The 17,664-nt window shown below is 48.9% G+C and overlaps 10 protein-coding genes across 10 annotated transcripts; 2 read left to right on the forward strand and 8 right to left on the reverse strand.

The window, feature by feature from the left end:
* Positions 1-55: 55 nt before the first annotated feature.
* On the reverse strand, positions 56-636 carry VC83_06517 (uncharacterized protein; the record flags this gene model as incomplete). The annotated part of the gene is made up of 3 exons (XM_024470114.1): positions 56-114; positions 161-284; positions 352-636. 3 exons carry the CDS (start codon positions 634-636, stop codon positions 56-58), a joined length of 468 nt encoding a protein of 155 aa, XP_024323597.1.
* A 2,323-nt stretch (positions 637-2,959) lies between these two features.
* On the forward strand, positions 2,960-4,450 carry VC83_06518 (uncharacterized protein; the record flags this gene model as incomplete). The annotated part of the gene is made up of 6 exons (XM_024470115.1): positions 2,960-3,128; positions 3,527-3,575; positions 3,625-3,764; positions 3,848-3,945; positions 3,997-4,136; positions 4,348-4,450. The coding sequence occupies 6 exons, from the start codon at positions 2,960-2,962 to the stop codon at positions 4,448-4,450; spliced, it is 699 nt and encodes a 232-aa protein (XP_024323595.1).
* A 1,678-nt stretch (positions 4,451-6,128) lies between these two features.
* Positions 6,129-7,600, reverse strand: VC83_06519 (uncharacterized protein; the record flags this gene model as incomplete). Its single annotated transcript, XM_024470116.1, has 1 exon — positions 6,129-7,600. Exon 1 carries the CDS (start codon positions 7,560-7,562, stop codon positions 6,129-6,131), a length of 1,434 nt encoding a protein of 477 aa, XP_024323598.1. The 5' UTR covers positions 7,563-7,600.
* Positions 7,601-8,584: 984 nt separating this feature from the next.
* On the forward strand, positions 8,585-12,077 carry VC83_06520 (uncharacterized protein). Its single transcript, XM_024470117.1, has 2 exons — positions 8,585-9,871; positions 9,921-12,077. Exons 1-2 carry the CDS (start codon positions 8,778-8,780, stop codon positions 11,278-11,280), a joined length of 2,454 nt encoding a protein of 817 aa, XP_024323487.1. The 5' UTR covers positions 8,585-8,777; the 3' UTR covers positions 11,281-12,077.
* Positions 11,919-12,463, reverse strand: VC83_06521 (uncharacterized protein; the record flags this gene model as incomplete). Its single annotated transcript, XM_024470118.1, has 3 exons — positions 11,919-12,048; positions 12,115-12,261; positions 12,330-12,463. 3 exons carry the CDS (start codon positions 12,461-12,463, stop codon positions 11,919-11,921), a joined length of 411 nt encoding a protein of 136 aa, XP_024323635.1.
* A 242-nt stretch (positions 12,464-12,705) lies between these two features.
* On the reverse strand, positions 12,706-13,184 carry VC83_06522 (uncharacterized protein; the record flags this gene model as incomplete). Its single annotated transcript, XM_024470119.1, has 3 exons — positions 12,706-12,929; positions 12,982-13,051; positions 13,104-13,184. The coding sequence occupies 3 exons, from the start codon at positions 13,182-13,184 to the stop codon at positions 12,706-12,708; spliced, it is 375 nt and encodes a 124-aa protein (XP_024323636.1).
* Positions 13,185-13,594: 410 nt separating this feature from the next.
* On the reverse strand, positions 13,595-14,098 carry VC83_06523 (uncharacterized protein; the record flags this gene model as incomplete). The annotated part of the gene is made up of 1 exon (XM_024470120.1): positions 13,595-14,098. The coding sequence occupies one exon, from the start codon at positions 14,096-14,098 to the stop codon at positions 13,595-13,597; it is 504 nt and encodes a 167-aa protein (XP_024323526.1).
* Positions 14,099-15,184: 1,086 nt separating this feature from the next.
* MAE1_1 (NAD-dependent malic enzyme, mitochondrial) lies at positions 15,185-15,425 on the reverse strand (the record flags this gene model as incomplete). Its single annotated transcript, XM_024470121.1, has 2 exons — positions 15,185-15,356; positions 15,409-15,425. 2 exons carry the CDS (start codon positions 15,423-15,425, stop codon positions 15,185-15,187), a joined length of 189 nt encoding a protein of 62 aa, XP_024323632.1.
* Positions 15,426-15,585: 160 nt separating this feature from the next.
* On the reverse strand, positions 15,586-15,959 carry MAE1_2 (NAD-dependent malic enzyme, mitochondrial; the record flags this gene model as incomplete). Its single annotated transcript, XM_024470122.1, has 2 exons — positions 15,586-15,754; positions 15,805-15,959. 2 exons carry the CDS (start codon positions 15,957-15,959, stop codon positions 15,586-15,588), a joined length of 324 nt encoding a protein of 107 aa, XP_024323525.1.
* Positions 15,960-16,061: 102 nt separating this feature from the next.
* MAE1_3 (NAD-dependent malic enzyme, mitochondrial) lies at positions 16,062-16,999 on the reverse strand (the record flags this gene model as incomplete). Its single annotated transcript, XM_024470123.1, has 4 exons — positions 16,062-16,066; positions 16,160-16,695; positions 16,760-16,863; positions 16,925-16,999. The coding sequence occupies 4 exons, from the start codon at positions 16,997-16,999 to the stop codon at positions 16,062-16,064; spliced, it is 720 nt and encodes a 239-aa protein (XP_024323633.1).
* Between the last annotated feature and the right edge of the window lie 665 nt (positions 17,000-17,664).

The following is a 17,664-nucleotide window of genomic DNA, read 5'->3' on the forward strand; positions in this document are numbered from 1 at the left end:
ATATGAACCATTGCCACATTTCATCACATCATAATCATTACAAAAATCCACTCTCTCAATGTCTGCTACGCGTCTTCTGCTTGACAGACACAATATGAAACTTGGCAGCAGCCACTGTCAAAGTCAGCAAACAGTAACGCAAGCAAGAGGAAACGTATACTTTGGACTTCCATCTTACTCCCGACAATCTCTTTGCAGCAGTAGCAGAACTCCTCGCACTCAACTCCGAAGAGTCCGGTGTCGGCAGACGATGGAACCGTGGCGTCGGCGGCGGAGCGTGCGCCCTTGGTGGCTCAGGCGCCATTGGCACTAACTGCCGCACGCGAGACTTGGACGAGGAGGATTTCTCACTCGACCGGTTGCTGCTGCGGCGACGACGAGGCTTTTTCTCGTTGTCAATGACGTCGGGTATCCAGTGGACACTTTTCTTGCATGACGACGAGGAGGAGGAGGAGGATGCTTTCTCACCGCGTCTATCGACGCCATGGGCCGGTAGGTAGACACGGGTGGTTGTGTCTCGAGCCAGGCGGCGACCTTGTAGGCCAGCTCTGGCGTAAGCGAGGGTGAGGAGCGGTGGTAGGCTCTGGGGGTGCCGACGGCCGTCGTGGACGACTGTGAGCTGGATGAAGTGCTCATATTGGGTGGAGACATTTTAAAAGTGATAGCTCTTTGATGTTAAGCTGTTGTGGTGGACGGTGGTTGATGAAATGATGAGAGGCAATAGTATACTACGAGCGGGGTTAGGTGCCTAGATGAGCAGATCGAGGGTACCAAGTGTGCAGAGGAGGGTACCGAAAGTTATCACTTCCGAAAGACGTGCCACGGCCCGAAAAGTGTCCGGTTAACTTGGAAAAAGTTTATCGATGAAGTATGGATAGATATGGATGAAGTGTATGATAATAGAGGAAGGAAAGAGGTGGATAAGGGGGGGGACAGCAGGTCTTATGAGGAAGAGAAGTCTGATATTACTGACGACCAATGAGAAGCCGCCATTCCAATTATCAGAACAGCCACAAGCCTCCCTCCCCCGACGTATCTGACTCCTAAGCGACTCCTGCGGCCGCTGCTACCACCCCGTTTTCGTGTCGGTTTTCAGCGTCGATTTAGGAGCCTTGCTACACTCGAAGTTTATCTCGACCAAAAATATGAGATATCCCGTGCATGGGACAGGGTGCAAGCCGCTTGTCAGGCGTAAAATGCTGAACAGGTGCATATCACAGCTGAGATGCTGGAAAATTCAGGGGTTTTTGAGGTCTATGGATTTCCATATCTATCATTCTCGAGGTTCAACCATCTTGTGTGATGATCCTCTTCGTTCAAGTCGACGATGTGTTGTCGTCTGGGCAGTTGGAGGGGAGGCATTTTTCGGGGGGGGGAACGACACCCTCAACGTTAGTTCGACGAGGGACGGAGTGCATTCAGGGGTTATCATAATCCTACAATTCACGGATACCCTTTGATAATTGGCGGATATATCGATGGCTTCGGATATCTGGACCCTAGATGTCAGTTGTAAGGGGCTTGTCCAGCTGAGTCATCAGTTTAGGCTGACGTAACGCATTAGTTATCAGGAATCCAATTGGTGGATATCAGTTTCAGCTGAGGTAATTGCTTAGACACCCGACCCCTCCTCATCGACTACATGTAGGCTGCGCACTGGGTACTCACGAGTCGAGTAGTAGAATTTTTACTCACCCAGCTGAGTTACTCGCTCATGTCCCGAGTATTGTTGAATGAGGATTACTCACTTGCTGAGTACCTAGTATGGGTCTTGGCAACTCAGTTATATCACGTGTTTGATTAGCCATTACTTATGTTAAAAACGGGGTGCGACTTCATTGATCAAGACGCCATAACTCCAACTCCATTCCCATATTGTTGATGTCCTATTCCACACTATAACCTTTGGCCTTTAGGTACCAGGTTACCAGATGGTTGCCAGAACTCATCTGACCTTCATTCCTGGGTGAGAGACATTTCCATCGATTAAGCCCACAGCTTAAACATCATATCCTGCAAACGCCGAACCAATATCATACCCTTTGCCTGAATTGTCACTCTCTTCGCATGAATAGCGAGGAGGTTTGTCACTATAACTGTTAGTATGTCCCTGTCACTATGTTTAAACATCATACTCTCAAATTCTCGAATGAGGAAGCATTCAGCAGCTTCCTAAAGAGCTAGGATAGCAGATTGCTGGAAGCGAAGATTGGACTTGAAGTCTTCTGTGATTTCCCTAACAAGACGCTGGAATGGGAGCTAGTATCAAGTTGCTGTCTTCTGATATCGCGGAGAGCCTTGGTGCCTATATGTTTATTAGAGAGTTCTGGTAATCCTCTGGTAATCCTCTGGTAATCCTCTTACTAGACTTTGTGCAGCGCGTGGCCTTCTGAGCATGATTGTTGCTAGCTTGAGATGAGCAAACTGGAGCTTTTCTTGCTGTGCCCACAGCCTTTTCCTGTCCCTTTCCGCCAAGCCCAGAGCCAGCCCGTAATCCAAGTGGCATCCTTGGTGCTATGCCGCCAGTTGATCTCCTAGCAGTTTGCTTGGTACGAGTCATTTGCTAATATCAAGGTGAGTTAGTAAAGTAAACACAAGATAAAGAAGTAGATCAAAAGATATGTGTACTTACAGTGAGTTTGTAGAAAGAATATTGCAGAAGAAGAGTATAGTAAAGAGGTAGAGGTTGAAAGGTATGTGTTTTATATGAAGGTGCGCATTGTGGTGTTGTTTTTGGAACAGTAATTCTTTGTAGGTGAATATTCCTTCACAAATATTTTTGTTTGCAACTTTAAAATAACCACGACCTTAGAACCACCTTCCTTGGTTACTCTCCGATCTACACATTCTTCTTCCCTTTTGAGCCTTTACCTCTTCACTAGGACTTCAACTAAGTTTATTATCTTGATTCTATAGCCAGAACTTCTGGAGATCTCTGCTAATCACGTGTTTAGTTAGTATGGCGAAACTCAAGGCACATGAAGAACTCTCCACTAATGCGAATACTATCAAAGCTCGCAACTGCGTCTCCAACCTTACTGAAGATGAGAAGGCTGTTCACTTAGCACTCAAGGCTGACCATGCTGATCTGAGCTACTACTTAAAGAAGTTATATAAGTCTGCAAAGTGTAAGGATGCCTCCTTACCTAGATACTCGAAGAACCCGCCTCAGAGCTGTTACGGTCACCACAAGCATGAAATCCGACTCGGTGTGGTTTCGGACCAGTAGAGGAGGACATAGCGAGTTACACTATAGTGGGGGACAGTAAGGGTGTAGGGTTCAGGGTCGATGCGGACCTGTTGCGGTGGAAGGTTCAGGGCTAGGGTTGGGATAACCGAGTCGGGCCCGTTTCAGGTACTTAAGGAAACAAACTTAACGGGGTTCCCCCTTCATCTTTTTTGTATCCTTCGTAGTAGACCTATAGGATAGCATCCTTTTAGCCTCCAACTCGCACTCTCATATGCTATTACTGTGAGCTGGGTGCCCTGTGTCATTACACAAAGTATATCGCTGCCTCTACTGAAGACAAGACACGTCTACAGAATGAATTGAAGGTTGAGCGTATTTGTGTTCGGTAAGTTCCTTCTGGTAATCTCTGGTAGCCTCAATCTAACTATAAACAGGACTGAGAAAGGTACCCATGCATCTTGCATTGCGAATCAGAAAGTCAAGAATATTAGCGCCTCTTCTTCTCCACAAGCCCCACCATCTACTCCGCCCAAACAACTTCTGTCTGAGCTTGCTGCATTTGAGGGTATCTCAAGTATTCCAATCGATGACAATCATAACAGCGAATGGGAGGATACTGAGGTTGAAGACGATTTGGAGTTGGAGCTTATGTTACAGCGCGAGATATTTTAAATGACGAGGCTGTTCTACCAGATGAGCTTTCCGATGAAGAGATCACTAGCACCCAGGCTCTCTTAACTCAAGCGCACATTGATGTATGCTACCTCATAATCTGGTAATCTTCTGGTGATACTAATAGTTGATAGGCCCATGAAGAGTCCAATTTCCGCAAGTGGCAACATTTCTGGGATAGCTGTATCCACTCATATACGAGAAAGGCTGGAAAGCTGAGAAAGAAGCCTGAGCGTCTCTTTGAGTATATGCCGTGGATTGATGTAGAGGAAGGGTACGTCTCTGATCATCCTAGCAATCTTCTGGCAATACTAATTGTTTATTATAGCACTTTTCACGAGGTTATCCCACCACATAAATATTTCTGTTTGTACGAGCAGGCAGTTTGGAAAGTGGGCCTAATTACCAGGACCTGTGCAGTGGTACCCAAAGTCTTACAATCTTGTCGACAATGGATGGTTGCAAATATCCACTCATAGTTCTAGCTTCAAAGAGGTGTTCTTACTTGTCTACTCTAAGAAGTTTGATAAGGAAAAGTGGGCTAAGGTATCAGCTGCACAGGATATGTTGTTCCTGGAGCTAGAGTAGAGGAGAACTTGAGTTGCTAAAGTTATAGCGCTGGAGTACCTTTCGCGTTGGAAAACCAGGTATTTAAGTACTTCATCGTAGCCAGACTTCTGGTAACCTTCTGATAATCGAGCAATTTGCCAAATGCCATCTCAATACTCAGAGTTGTTTGATTCTGACAGTATTCTCAGACTCTTTTCCGTCTTCTCAACGACTATCCTCATTAAATCAAGTCTGTAAGGACACAGGGCACCCAGCTCACAGTAATAGCATATGAGAGTGCGAGTCAGAGGCTAAACGGATGCTATCCTATAGGTCTACTAAAAAGATGAAGAGAGGAACCCCCGTTGGGTCAATCTCCTTAAGTACCCGAAACGGGTCCGACTCAGCTAACCTGCCTTAACTCTTATCATGTGACCGTAACCTGCCCGACTCAGATCCTTTCCATCACTGAGGGACAGGCATCCTTACAAAGTCCCTGCAGGCCTTGAATATATTGGCAAGTTAAACCAATTCGTCAAATGGACTAAGGATACACACGATATATTCATTGAGTGGTGGAAGCTATCACGATGGTATGAACAACACTCAGATCATACTACAAAACTCCTTATGAAGATTGCATGGGATTCAACCAACTGGAGTTCTCAATACTGGAGAAGTTATCACCAAGGAGCAGACCGGCTTTCTGGAGAACCATGTGTTATTTGTACTTATTGTTCGAAGGCCCTTACGCATCCTGCAATCAAGTCTGCTGGCCCAAAGTCTATGGCAACACATCTTGCATCAAACATTTGCAAAAAGAAGTCACAGATGGGAAGGATAGTCTCTATCAAATGCGAATCAATCAAATGCAACCTCAACAAGTAAGGATTACCAGATTATTACCAGAATTATGTAGGTTAATACCTATAATAAGATCATATTCTCACACAAGAGACATTTTATGAACAAGTTCTATACACAGTTATCTTGACTCATAGCTCGTTCCGCTCAGTTGAGGATCCTCATCAAGACCCTATAAATACTTTAGGTATTAGTAGGTCTGGCCGGCCTCATCAAGCAAGGTGGAGGGATGTTCTTAAGCATATATAATAGATAATAGCGTTCTAATAATCTTCTGATAATCATGGTACTTAGATAGAGGAATATACATGATTCGTTCTCACAGCTTACTAGAGATGGCGAGAGTGATGCTAATAGATGTAATACTTTAACTTAACCATAAAACAGTATTAATCGTATGAGGGACTGTTCACATGATGCATAAATCTTACACGTGATAGCCGAGTACTCACCGGGTTTTTACAGAGTAACTGAGTATTGACCTCACTCACCGAGTCGAGTAAAAGGTTCAGCTACTCACCCAGCTGAGTAACCCACTGAGCGAGTGAGCCGAGTATTGAGCGAGTAGTGCGCAGCCTAACTACATGCCATCACGCCCATGCCGCGACAACATTTCGTGCTGCTATCCGTTCCAATCGGTAGTTAAGGATCATGACGAAAAATAGGAGAGTAATTTTTACTGGTTGGTGCTGAGATTTTACTTGTCCTACTATTTACTTGTTTTATTTTTCCTAGAATCCCACTATCCCGCACATCCTGCCCGATGAATCTCGCACTCTTGTTTGAATTGTCTACAAACGCTACAAACTCATACACTCTCTCTCCCCCCAAAACCCCACCATCTACCGGCCCCCTACCCGTCCCCAATCCCAACCCCCAACCCCCCCATCACCCTCCTCACCCCCCCCCACCCCCGCATCCACATACACCCCCCAAGCCCACACCTCATTCCCGCCCCCACCAGCGCTTCCACCCCCAACGCCCTCGCCACCGCTTCCCTTGCCGCGCGCTCGGAAAGCCGGAGGGTGTAGCATGATTCCCAGAGCACGAGCTCCATGGCGCTGCGGCCGAGGTAGGAGAGTCGCGCGTTGTTGGAGTGGCCGGGGGTGGGGGGGGTGAGGGCTTGGGTGAGGAGGGTGGGGGAGGTGAAGGTGTAGTTTAGGTGGTGTTGGAGGGGGAGGAGGGAGGAGGGGTTGTCGTTGTCGTACTGGTTGGTGGTAAGGGGATAGGGGGGAGAAGGGGAGGGAGGTGCGTGGTTGGGAGTTTGGGGGTTTGGGGAGGAGGAATGAACCGGACGCGGGAGAAAGTGGGATAGAGTGGTTTGGGTGTCTGGGTCTGGGTGGTGAGGGGATTGGGGATCGTGAGACCTTTGACGTCTCCTGGGGGGCCAGGTCTCGGTGCGTGTGGATACGAGCATAGGGGAGGACTGTCTACGCTCCTGCCTACGCACCTTTTCTGTTACCTTTGGCTGTAACTCGGCAGGTGGCAGGTCTAACAGAGGAACGGAAGATCTACGTCTTTTGGTGAATAACCCATGCGGTCGTGGCGCTTCCTGCTCGGTGGGATCAGGCGCGAGTGGGGGAGTTGTGGACGAACAGAGTACTTTTGTCCATAGTCCCGGGGTTCGTGGACTTGGAGGTTCAGGGGGTGGCGGCGCGCGGAGAACTTTCGACCACAGTCGTTTGGCGCAGGGAGGACAGGGGCCTGGTGGATGTGGTGGCGCGGGAGGTGGCGATGGGTTGCGGTCTTTGGAGTTGAGGCTCTGTGAAGGTAGGGGATTTGGTTCTGAGGGGCGGGTTAGGTGGGACAGTGGGTTGGAGCGCGGAGTAGATTGGGTACGGTTGTTGGAGGAAGTTGTCAAATCGCCGTGGCTGTCACGACTGGAGTTGCTGGTGGGGATTGAGCGAGTAACCTGTGTATCTTGATTTGGGCGAGTTGGGTTGCTCGAAGAAGCTGAGAAGACGTCGGGAGTGACCTGCATGTCTTGACTAGCATGACTACGGTTGCTTGAGGGGGTCGGGAGGGCAAACCGTGTGTCTTGACTGGATCGGATAGGGATGCTCGAAGTAGCTATATAGTCGCGAGCAGACTCTGTACCTTGACTGGCATGGTTGGGGTTGCTCGAGGAAGCTGTTCTCTCGTAATCAAACTGTCTGCCTTGGCTGGCACCATCTGGCGGCCGCCCAGGGTAATCAGCATCCTGCGTTTGGGGGTCTGGGTCTTCTTGGAGGTATATTTTGGGACATAGATCGAGGCCCTGTTCGAGATAGGCTTTGTAAGATCCCATCTGCAGCTATTTGACAGGTTTAGTAGGGTGAGGGGGTCACTGGATAGCAAAATCTCGAATAAGTAATATGATTAGTTATTATTTTTTCTATAACATAACGTTAAGTTATAAGTTAACTATATTTAAAATATTAAGCAAGGTTTTTATTCACATACTTCCACAGTCAGAATTATTCTCCGATGCCAATGCATATTCATTCAGAGCATCTAATTATCCTTAATTACCCGGTACCCGAAGGCCGAATACCGAGTGGCGCACGTCGGATCAGTTGAATCCGATTCGTGGTCTTGTTCTCACATTGTAGCTGTGCAGATTAGAGTCAAAGCTGTGTTGTCGTCAACACAGCAACAGGCTTGAAATTACCCTATACGGAATGCTAAACTCTAATACGGAGATGACACCTGTCACCAAGGATGTCAGGAAGGTGCGGACCTCGTACCTGGCCGCAGCGTCATACCAGTCTTTTCACTCGTCCAGACATGTAAAGTCACGTGATTTTCCCATTCTCAGCCCCAATTAATGTTTCCACAATTACCTCATTAGGTAATATTACCACTGCGGGTCAGCATCTGCCCGCTGCAAAGCGCCATTCACGCCCAACCAACCGCCATCCGCCGTATCCACCGTATAATTAATAATTAGCGCCAAGACGCTATCAACGCGTTCTGTGACGCCCAACGAAAACGTCAACGACGAGTTTGGAAAGATGCCTTGGGGAAGATGACTTGATGACTCCCACGATGAGATGACAGACCTGCTTGGCGTGCATACACTGGATCTGATTACCCTGAATACACGGGAAATATTACAGAAAACACCACAGTAGACACAACAGGAGAGTACTCCACAGTGCTACAGTGCTATACTCCTACTCGTACCCGTACTCTGTACTCTTATCTCTTATCTTTTTCTTCTACTCTATCTACCATCCTACTAACAAGGAAGGCGGGGCCGCCGTCTCACGCTCGGTCATCTTCCTGTTTTGACTTCGCACCCTGCGCATAACTTGGACACCGTATGGACACTTTTATTACTCATGCCTTATCCTCCCAAAAAACCCTGTCCCCGTATCTTTCTTCCACCCCGCTCCGTTCCTCCTCATTCTTTGCCACACAGGTGTACTGGCGCCGAGAGCAAGGCAGGAGGCAAAAAAGAACTTCGTAACGAGCGGCACTTACTAAGGAATTTGCTAACATCTTATCAGATGTCGAACTTATGAATCTAGTGCCGACAATGTCTACTGTGCCACCAACCCAGACGACACCCGACTCGGCGCCAACAAAACCCGAGCATGTCAATCGGGCCTGTGAGCCGTGTCGGCTCCTCAAAGTGCGCTGCCTGCCCTATCCTGACCCTGCCACCAGACGATGTCAGCGCTGTACGAAGAACGGACGCACCTGCCATTATGCCGCTCCCCAGAAGAGGCGGCCGAGGAAGAGGACGGACACCAGGGTTGCTGAGCTCGAGAGGGAGGTGCGTGCCATGCGCTCGCTGCTGAACAAGAGCAAGCAGTCGCCCTCGGGAGACTCGAATCAGGGTTCTATGAACACTGTGGACGAAGACCAGGAGATTGAGGGGTTTCTGGAGAGGGCGCCCATACCCCACATGGCAATGAATCCCAGCGCCTTCGAAGAACCCATGCAAGAACCTCGCTGGGGTTGCGGACCTGGCGATATGGATGGCGAGACCTCTGATACGGGAGAGAGGACGCTAGACGTGATCGAGCGCGACCTGATTGGATTGGAACTGGCACAGGAGTACTTCGATCACTACGTCAACAATATGATAGTGCACTGCCCAATAGTCGTCTTCCGCCCGGAGCAGACAGCTGAGTCTGTTCGCTCGTCGAAGCCAATACTCTTCCTCACTATCTTGGCTGCTGCAGCAGGACAGAAGGACCACAACATATATATCACTTTGCACGAAGAACTCCTCCAAGTTTTCGCTGATCGATACATTATGAATTCCGACAAATCGCTCGAGCTCGTGCAAGCATTCCTGCTGACCTGTATTTGGCTATATCCACCAAATGACTTCAGAACGCTCAAGTTCTACCAGTATGTGCACATGGCAGCATCCATGTCGCTGGACATTGGACAGCCAGATTTGCCAGGGCCTTTTTCAAAGCACCAATGGCCAACTGTTGTTGCGGATAGTTTTGTAAAGCCCCCCCGACAGGAATCGCATTCGAACATGGGAGACACCAACCCACCCCCCGCAGACCCTGAGGCGGCTCGAATCCTGCGCCAGGAGCTACTGGTGCTAGAGAGCAAGAGGACGCACCTGAGCTGTTATTTGATTTGTGCAAGGTATTTTCTTAGAAATGGCCGATGAATGATAGTGGCTAACTCGAGATAGTGTGTCGATGTCACTGCGCAGGCCGAATATGTTTGCCTTCTCCGCATTCACCAAGGGATGCATTGACTACCTTACCAACTCTCCTTATGCTCTCCCGTCAGACAAGCTTCTCATCATATGGTCGAAGATACAGCACATTACTGAGGAAAGCGCTGCCGTATTCGCCTTTGACGACCTGTCCACCCGCGTAGAGATGTCTGATCCGCGAGTGCAGCTGACCCTGAAGGGCTTTGAGAACAGGCTCGAGGAATTTCGCAAGACTATAGATCCCTCGCAGCTGTCAGCTAGTCTGGACGTTCACTACTATATGAACAAAATTATCCTGCAGGAATATGCCATCATGGTCAAGAATGCCGATGGTTTCCAACCAGAGGAATTGATTGATATCGGGGCAAAGGCAGGCCCGATTTCCATGGCCAGCGCGAGCGCTATCATGACCGTCATCGAGTCCGCCCATCTCCTCCTCGACGCCTTCTTTAGCATGCCCGATGACGTTATTAAATGCTACCCCGTCGTCAACTTTGTCCGCATGTCATACGGCATGGTGCTGCTGATCAAGATGTACGCCAACGCCAGCCTTCCGGATTCTGAGCTGGGGAAGATCCTCGACGCCGACTCGCTCAAGATAGACTACTATCTCCGAACGGCAGTTGCCCGTCTCAAGCGCATCACCGAATACCGCGCTGCGAGCAAGTTCCTCCAGATCGTCCTTAAGGTGGCAATGTACCACCAGCAGCGCTTGACCAACGCCATGCCCCAGACTGGCGAAGGGCTAGGAGCGGCCCAACTGATTGTGCCGCTGCTGAATCTCGTCATGAATAATCATGGCAAGCCGTCTCTCGAGGAGCCTACTCAAAGCCCCCTTCATAAGAAGGGCAAGAGGACTAACGTCGCCGACCGCAACCGTCGCTCCTCCCGACCCGCGCCTGACGCCGCCGGCACCACCGACCACCCCAACGGACCTTGGTACTCTGAGTTCTCCGCCGGTGTCGGCCCCTACCTCACTACCAACAACACCTCGCCCAGCAACCCCTCGCCCAGCAACCCCTCGCCCTCATCCGCTCAAGTCTTGTCGTACACGCACAACGCGTCAGTCTCGACAGCTACCACCGCCACTACTGACTTCTCGGGCACCGGAAACCCCGCCGACCTCGCGAATCAGTGGTTCCCGCCCGCGACGGACTTCGGCGGTGGCCTGCTTCCGAATGATATGGATGTTGACATCTTTGCCTTCAGCGAGGGTATGGAGTTTACGACGGATGACCTGAACACCTTTATGCCGTTTATTGGTTCGTCCGCGGAGATGCAGATGTTTGAGGAGACGCATGATTGGTCGAACTGGGGGCCGGGTCAGCAGTGATCGTCCCCACGGGGACATACTTGTACGAAATATAGGTGTGTTGGAGACGGATGCACATATGGATTGATCTATATGGGATGGCACAAAGAACTCTACGAACCGGGGCGCTGGAATGTTTGGCTGGTTTTCACAGGTGTTTTTTTATGACGTTTACGGATGAGGGAGTTGGGATTATAATACCAGGAAGGGGCTTTGTGTATTTGTACAGTATAGTACGCTCTACTCTATATATATGGCGTGAGGGCGCCAGGCAGAAAGGGATCGAGAACGGATGGATGGACGACGGACGGATATTCATCTCTCCTCTCTCCACTCGGACAGAGGGACAGATAGGAAGCGTTTTGCTGCGCGGGGGAGCGGAAACCCATATAACTCCCTTCTTTAATGCGAAAGACGAAGGAACGGCATTGAGTGGTCTTTTTTATTGCTTGTGATTTTGAGTTTCCGAGGGAAGGTGTGCGCGTAGGGACAGGCGCCAACGAAGGCAGGTGCGACTGAGGATAAGCGCGAATAAGGGCAAGTGCGGGAGTGACCATGCACAACAAACTGTCGCTGAGAGCTTGGGGATAGCTTCGATAACTTATTAATTAAGCAGCCTCTTCAACCGCCTACGAGGTGCCACTCCCTCTGCGTGAACCTCAGACCTTTGCCACTTGTACCCGGACCTTGGGTTTTAGTGCAACAAACGTATCTTCAACATCGAATCCATCCTGTAACTCCATCTCGGGGTTGGTGAATGACAGTTTAAGCTTGATATACGTGAAGAGACTTCATTAGCAGTTGCAAAACATAGGGGTAAAATTGGAAAGCTCTCGTTTCGAAGTTGTCACGAACTCCGATCTCATGTGGTAGGTTGTGGCTTCAACGGAGCTGAATGTTCCACAGATTTCACTGGTCAACTTCTGCAAAGTTTCTGGGTTTGCCATATGATGCCAGATGATCACTGTCAATGCAGTAGAAGTCGTATCAGAACCTGCCACACTATAATTCTGTCAGTTCCAATTCGAAGGCTTGTGCAATGATTGGTTTTCTAAATAGGATAGACAAACAGGAGGAGAATCGCTTCGCCCATCAACTCGCGCTGATTGTATGGCTCTCCAGTTTCCAGTTGTTTCGCGTGGAGAAGGTTGGAAAAGATGTCGCCTCGTTCACCACCTTCGTCTCCTCTCTGTATGCGTTCCATCATTGCTCCAATAGCTTTCTATGTTGTTTGACACCGATTAATATCACTGAACATGGCTAAGCCGATCGGATGGAGGGTGGTGTTGTGGCTTCTGTATAAACATCCTGGTAGACGTATTTTCGTTTCACTACATCTTCCTTGGAGTGAATAATCCCAGATACGTTTTGGCCATCTGTGCATAGTTCCTTCCTTAAAACCATTTAGTTGTGTGAACCCGCGGCCAAAGGGATAAATAGCCTAGCTTAAAACCATCTGAGCAGATTTCTCCATGCCTCAAGAATGAGATCCCGTTTATTCTCACTGTTCAAGGTATCAAAACATTTCCCAAAGCACAAATCAGACAGAATATCCATAGAGAGCTTAATAGGCTCCCCACGCTGAATTGGGGACAGCTTTGGCCATGCTGGCTGGGCAATTTTGGCCGCGGCAACCGCTTGGTTGGTGTCCTCAATACTTGCTTCGTAAACTACAAAATGTCAGAATAAGACTGCCTATTGGTGAAAAAAAAAGAAACCAACCTTCAGGAAGCAGCTCATGCGTTGCAGGAGAGTAGAGTTTAAATGTCTTTTTGTCGGAGGATTCCACAAACTAGAAACCGGAAGTTTTTATTAATTTAGAGTAGAACCAAAGCTTCGCCTACCTCTCCATTTATGTATGGCCCCGTTTCTATCCGGACAGGGTTGTCCGCTTGGAGGCCATTTTGTTGATTATTAAACGTCATTTTATTTCACAGTTTCAACTGTGGCTTTGATTTTGTTTCCCTTACGAAAATACGAGTATTGTGATTTTATTAGAGGTTCCTCTTAAAGCACATTTATGTCATAGTTGATTATAAGGTAGAAGAAACATCTTTATACTGTCGGTCTCCGCCCCAAAGTGTCACCTAATTCTCATACATGGAGCAGGTGCGGAGATAGGTAAGTGCGGAGATCGCGCTTCGTCCACATTAGTTTCCTTTCCGCAAGCTTCCTTTACGCGTCATAATATTATCTCCCTCAGAACAACTTGTTATTTGTAATAATTGAGAGTATTTTATAGATTGGGCTTAAGTGTGTATCCTTGTTACAACATCGATGCTGTGGAGCGGACAATCCCAGTCTCCGCCTTCCACATGGCCTCGATCGCTTCTGTCTACTCATCATCCTCCACCTCAGCCACGCACCCCATCAACTTCATCCCCTGCATCTCCAACACCCCAAGATCCTCCCCATACGCAAATCCCGCCTTCTCAAGCTCCGCCCCCGTCATCTCCCTCCACCTCTGCTCCGTCCTACCGCTGCTAACAGGCGCAAAGAAATCGGGAAGATTCCTATCAAGTCGGTTGTTGGGGTTGCGGATGATACTACCGCAGTATTTGGTAAATTTGTAGAAGAGACGGGCTGCCTGGGCGCATGGGACAGTGAGGAATTTAGACATTCTCCCACCTGCGAGAAAGTGATGGCGCTTGATCCCATCGAGAAGAGCCGCGTCCAGAATTGGGTTGGCTACGGTGTGGATGAGGCAGCACACAGGCTCAGCAGCGGTGGCAGTGGGTGAGTTTGATCTTCCACCAGTATCAACAATTTTGGCGATGACCCAGTCGGTTACGGACTTCCATGGGGCGTTCTTGGACGCAGCGGCGGTTGGGATGGGCATTTTTGCGGACCGCTAATGGGCAGCTTTATGCGGTGAGGATACATGGCTATTGGGAGCAAAGTAAGAACCAGGTTTGTATTGTTTTTACTTTGGCGGTCTTGATACCATCAGTCCTTACAGTATGAGGTACAACCCAGAACCTGGCACGCAGAAATAGAATCATCTGGGACACTTTGTGGCATAACTTGTTCTTCGAGGCTCGAAATACACGTGGTACACATCTAAAAGGTGTCAAATATTTGTGTTGAAAGCAAAAATGATAGCCCGATCAACTCGCCGAGGCCGCCGACGAAGCTATTGGCGTGGAACTACAAGGCCACTTCCCCTGATTCGACATTTAGGCTTCACACTAAACGCTCTAATTATTATTATACCTCTGCCGGTGTCAATTAGTACCCTCTAGCTCTCAGATAATCATCACGAAATGGGGCTAACTCTATGAACCCCATTACTGACATCTCCAGCTGCTGTGGTGAGCTTACAGAGATAGCTCAGTCTCTTTGGGAATCACCGCCTACAAAATGGATCCGCTCTCACCTCCGGTGTCTGTTCTCTTTATCCTTGCATTCTCGTTCAATATCATATGCACTGAGCAACACCCGCACCTCGCCTTCTGGCCGTCCCAGGATTCCGCTTGATTTAGAGTTTCAGGAACAGGGCGCGGACCTGAGGCTAGCGGATTGACGTCAAACTTTAGCTACTACTTTGGACACAACAGCTGCTGCAAGTAAGTCACATGAGTATATCTCCTCAGAGTATAGCGTAATTATTGGGTGACTGGCTGGTATAATATTCGGTAACAGTCTTGCCGACGAAATGGCACTTGATCTTCTGATATATGTGATATATTCACGCACGAGTCCAAGCTTAGGTGAATATGAAAGGCCGTCAGTGAATTGAAAAGAAAAATATACCTTCAGTCCTGCGCGACCGACCCAGCAATACCCATCTCCCCACTCGCATCCCTACTCGCAACCTCTTTCGACACCTTTCTCAGCGGCCTTTACACCGGCTTCCACATCTGTACTCGAATCCACTCATCCAGCTCATCTCATCCTCTGGAATGCCCTCCTCCCTCGCCAACCCCTACTCAACCGCCTGCCTCACCACCGCTATCGCAATCTGCACACTGACTTCCCTCACATCCTCCACATCCGGCAGCAGCGGACGCGCGGGGTCCTTCATAGCGGGTGATTGCGCGCTGAGCGCCTTCGCGGCTGCCACAAGCATCTTATCGCTCAACAGGCGCGGCTGAGAACTGCACCCAATCCAATGCTGGGGAAGACAAGCGCGTTATTGCATTCCGTCACATCGCGAGTGGTGCCATTGTGCGTCATGGGAAGGGCGAGCCAGTCGCTAGTAGGACTTTCCCATCGGTCCAAGCGTTGAGGTCGGCGGGGTTGGCTTCATGGAGGGACGTGGGGTTGGAGAAGGGGGAATATAATGGGGCGTGAGACATGGGACAAGCTCAACTCCGCACAAAAGCCCTACGCGCGTGACGACTCAGAATGGGACAGCGACAAAGACATCGATCTCCTCTCCGTAATCAAAGCCGTGAAACCCCACGTCCTCATCGGACCTCCACAAAACCCGGCAGCTTCACCGAAGAGATAGTCACCGTGGCGCTTTAGAAGTAGGCCTGGTTTATCCACGTACCTATCTTGGTCAGTATATCTCAGCGCATGTAGCATGTGGATATTGGTTACCATATATGCTTGGCGGCTTCTTCTTTAGATTTTCCACTCTCAGTTGCAATGGCGTCTCGGATTTGGTCTGCAACACCCGTTCCTGCGGTGCCAGCACCAAAAATCACCACTTTCAAATCTTCTAAGTTTGTCTTAGAGACATGCAGTCCTGCCATGATGGCAGCCAAAGTGACGCAGTGCCTTGCACGTCGTCATTGAAGCAAGCCATCGTCGGGCGGTACTTGTCTAATATTCTCCGTGCTACCCATAATTAGCCTCTATTCTTTCACGGCTGAACTCATGGGTTGCAGGGAGCGTTTAAATGTCCTTCTCAATACCAACATAGCCTTGATAAGCAGAACGAGGAATTACTAACCATTTGGCAGGCCAAAATCTTCAAAATATATGTACGCTTTCGGATAGAGCTTCCTCGCAGATTGAACGAAGGTCTCAACAAATTTCTCATACTTCTCGCCCCTGACCCTCGGGTGTTTTAACCCGAGGTATAAGTCATTATTGCGAAGCTTCTCGTTATCAGTACCGTAGTCGAGTCCCACAGCCAATGTACGGTTTGCATGGATACCCGCACAGAGCGTAGTTAGAACCAGCTTGGCGATGGAGATCAGAACCCCCCCCATCCCCTGGTCACCAATACCAAGGATCTCTTCACCGTCAGTAACGACAATGTAGTCAATGTCTTGTGGCTCGCCCCATTGGGCGAGATCGTGGTAGACACGGTCGGTATCACCGATGTTGAGGAAACAACCTTCGGGACGGCGAAAGATGCGGGAGAAATTCTGGATTGTTGTGCCTTCAGTGGGAGTGTATATTATTGGATACATTTCTTTGATATGATCTTGAATGAGCTCGAGAATGTTAGATTTGCGTCGCAGGAGGGGTAGCTGGAAGGGGCTGGTATTATAGGCTGGCATCATGTGATTCCAATGCGTTGCGACATTATGGAAAGAAGACAAACCCGATAGAAAAGCACCCCATTCTGGTCTTCATACTCGTCATAAATGTATTCTTTGCCAAGTCGTCCTGCAGTTCGGAATACTGCTGGTACGCTCTCTGCACCTGCTGCTCCAATGTTTGCACATTATGCGAAATAGGGAGTATTGGGAAGAGCCGAGCCACTAACGGCACAGTCTTGAGGGCCAGAGGTGGTAAGAGGGAGGTGGGAGAATTTGGAGGAATGGTCCTTGGATGGAGGCATGGTGGAGTATTGGGCAGTCAGCGGGATTGAAGGATAGCAACGGACGGATATTCGAACCCGAGATACTATATACGCCTTGTTGAGAGGGTGATATGGTATTTACAACATTACTATGTCAGATAGTTATTGTTGTCGAGAACGAATACAGGAAAGCTATATGCATAGGGTATGACGTTGTTCCTTTATCAAGGGACCAAGTCAGGAACGTGGAGTCCTATCATGTCGGCAGTTCACACCACACATCAACGAAAGCACATATGCGAAAACAAACGCTGTATTATATATTATATATTCTGTTACTGGAGTATGTAGGTCACAAGGAGCCACTCTCCTGTAGGATGCTCGCAAGGAGTAAGAGAATGGACTATGAAGGTTCTTTTCGCTATAGCAGCAATTCCCTCTATGGAGGGCCGATCCGAAGACCAGCCCCCTTTTCAATCCCCAAATGAACCCGACACAAGACGTGAACAAGAACACTGGGTCTTCCGGAGAAGATCTCATTTGTTTGCTTTCGAGAAGCTGAGTGACTGATCAAGGCGCTGCATCACACTGTGTGACTATGTGGCTGAGGTATTGAGACGTGTAAGTACGGATAGCAAACCTATATCAATGTAAAACTTTATAGTCCACATATTCATCTATAAAGAAGAGACTTTGTCTCCGTC

The sequence above is a fragment of the Pseudogymnoascus destructans genome, assembly GCF_001641265.1.
Source record: "Pseudogymnoascus destructans isolate 20631-21 unplaced genomic scaffold scaffold_12, whole genome shotgun sequence".
Taxonomy (NCBI): Eukaryota; Fungi; Ascomycota; class Leotiomycetes; order Thelebolales; family Thelebolaceae; genus Pseudogymnoascus; species Pseudogymnoascus destructans.

Excerpts from the sequence above, each read along its gene's own strand:
- VC83_06520 (XM_024470117.1), top strand. The coding sequence starts at position 8,778 with ATGAATCTAGTGCCGACAATGTCTACTGTGCCACCAACCCAGACGACA. Across the intron at positions 9,872-9,920 it reads TGTTATTTGATTTGTGCAAG|TGTGTCGATGTCACTGCGCA; the intron begins GTATTTTCTTAG and ends AACTCGAGATAG.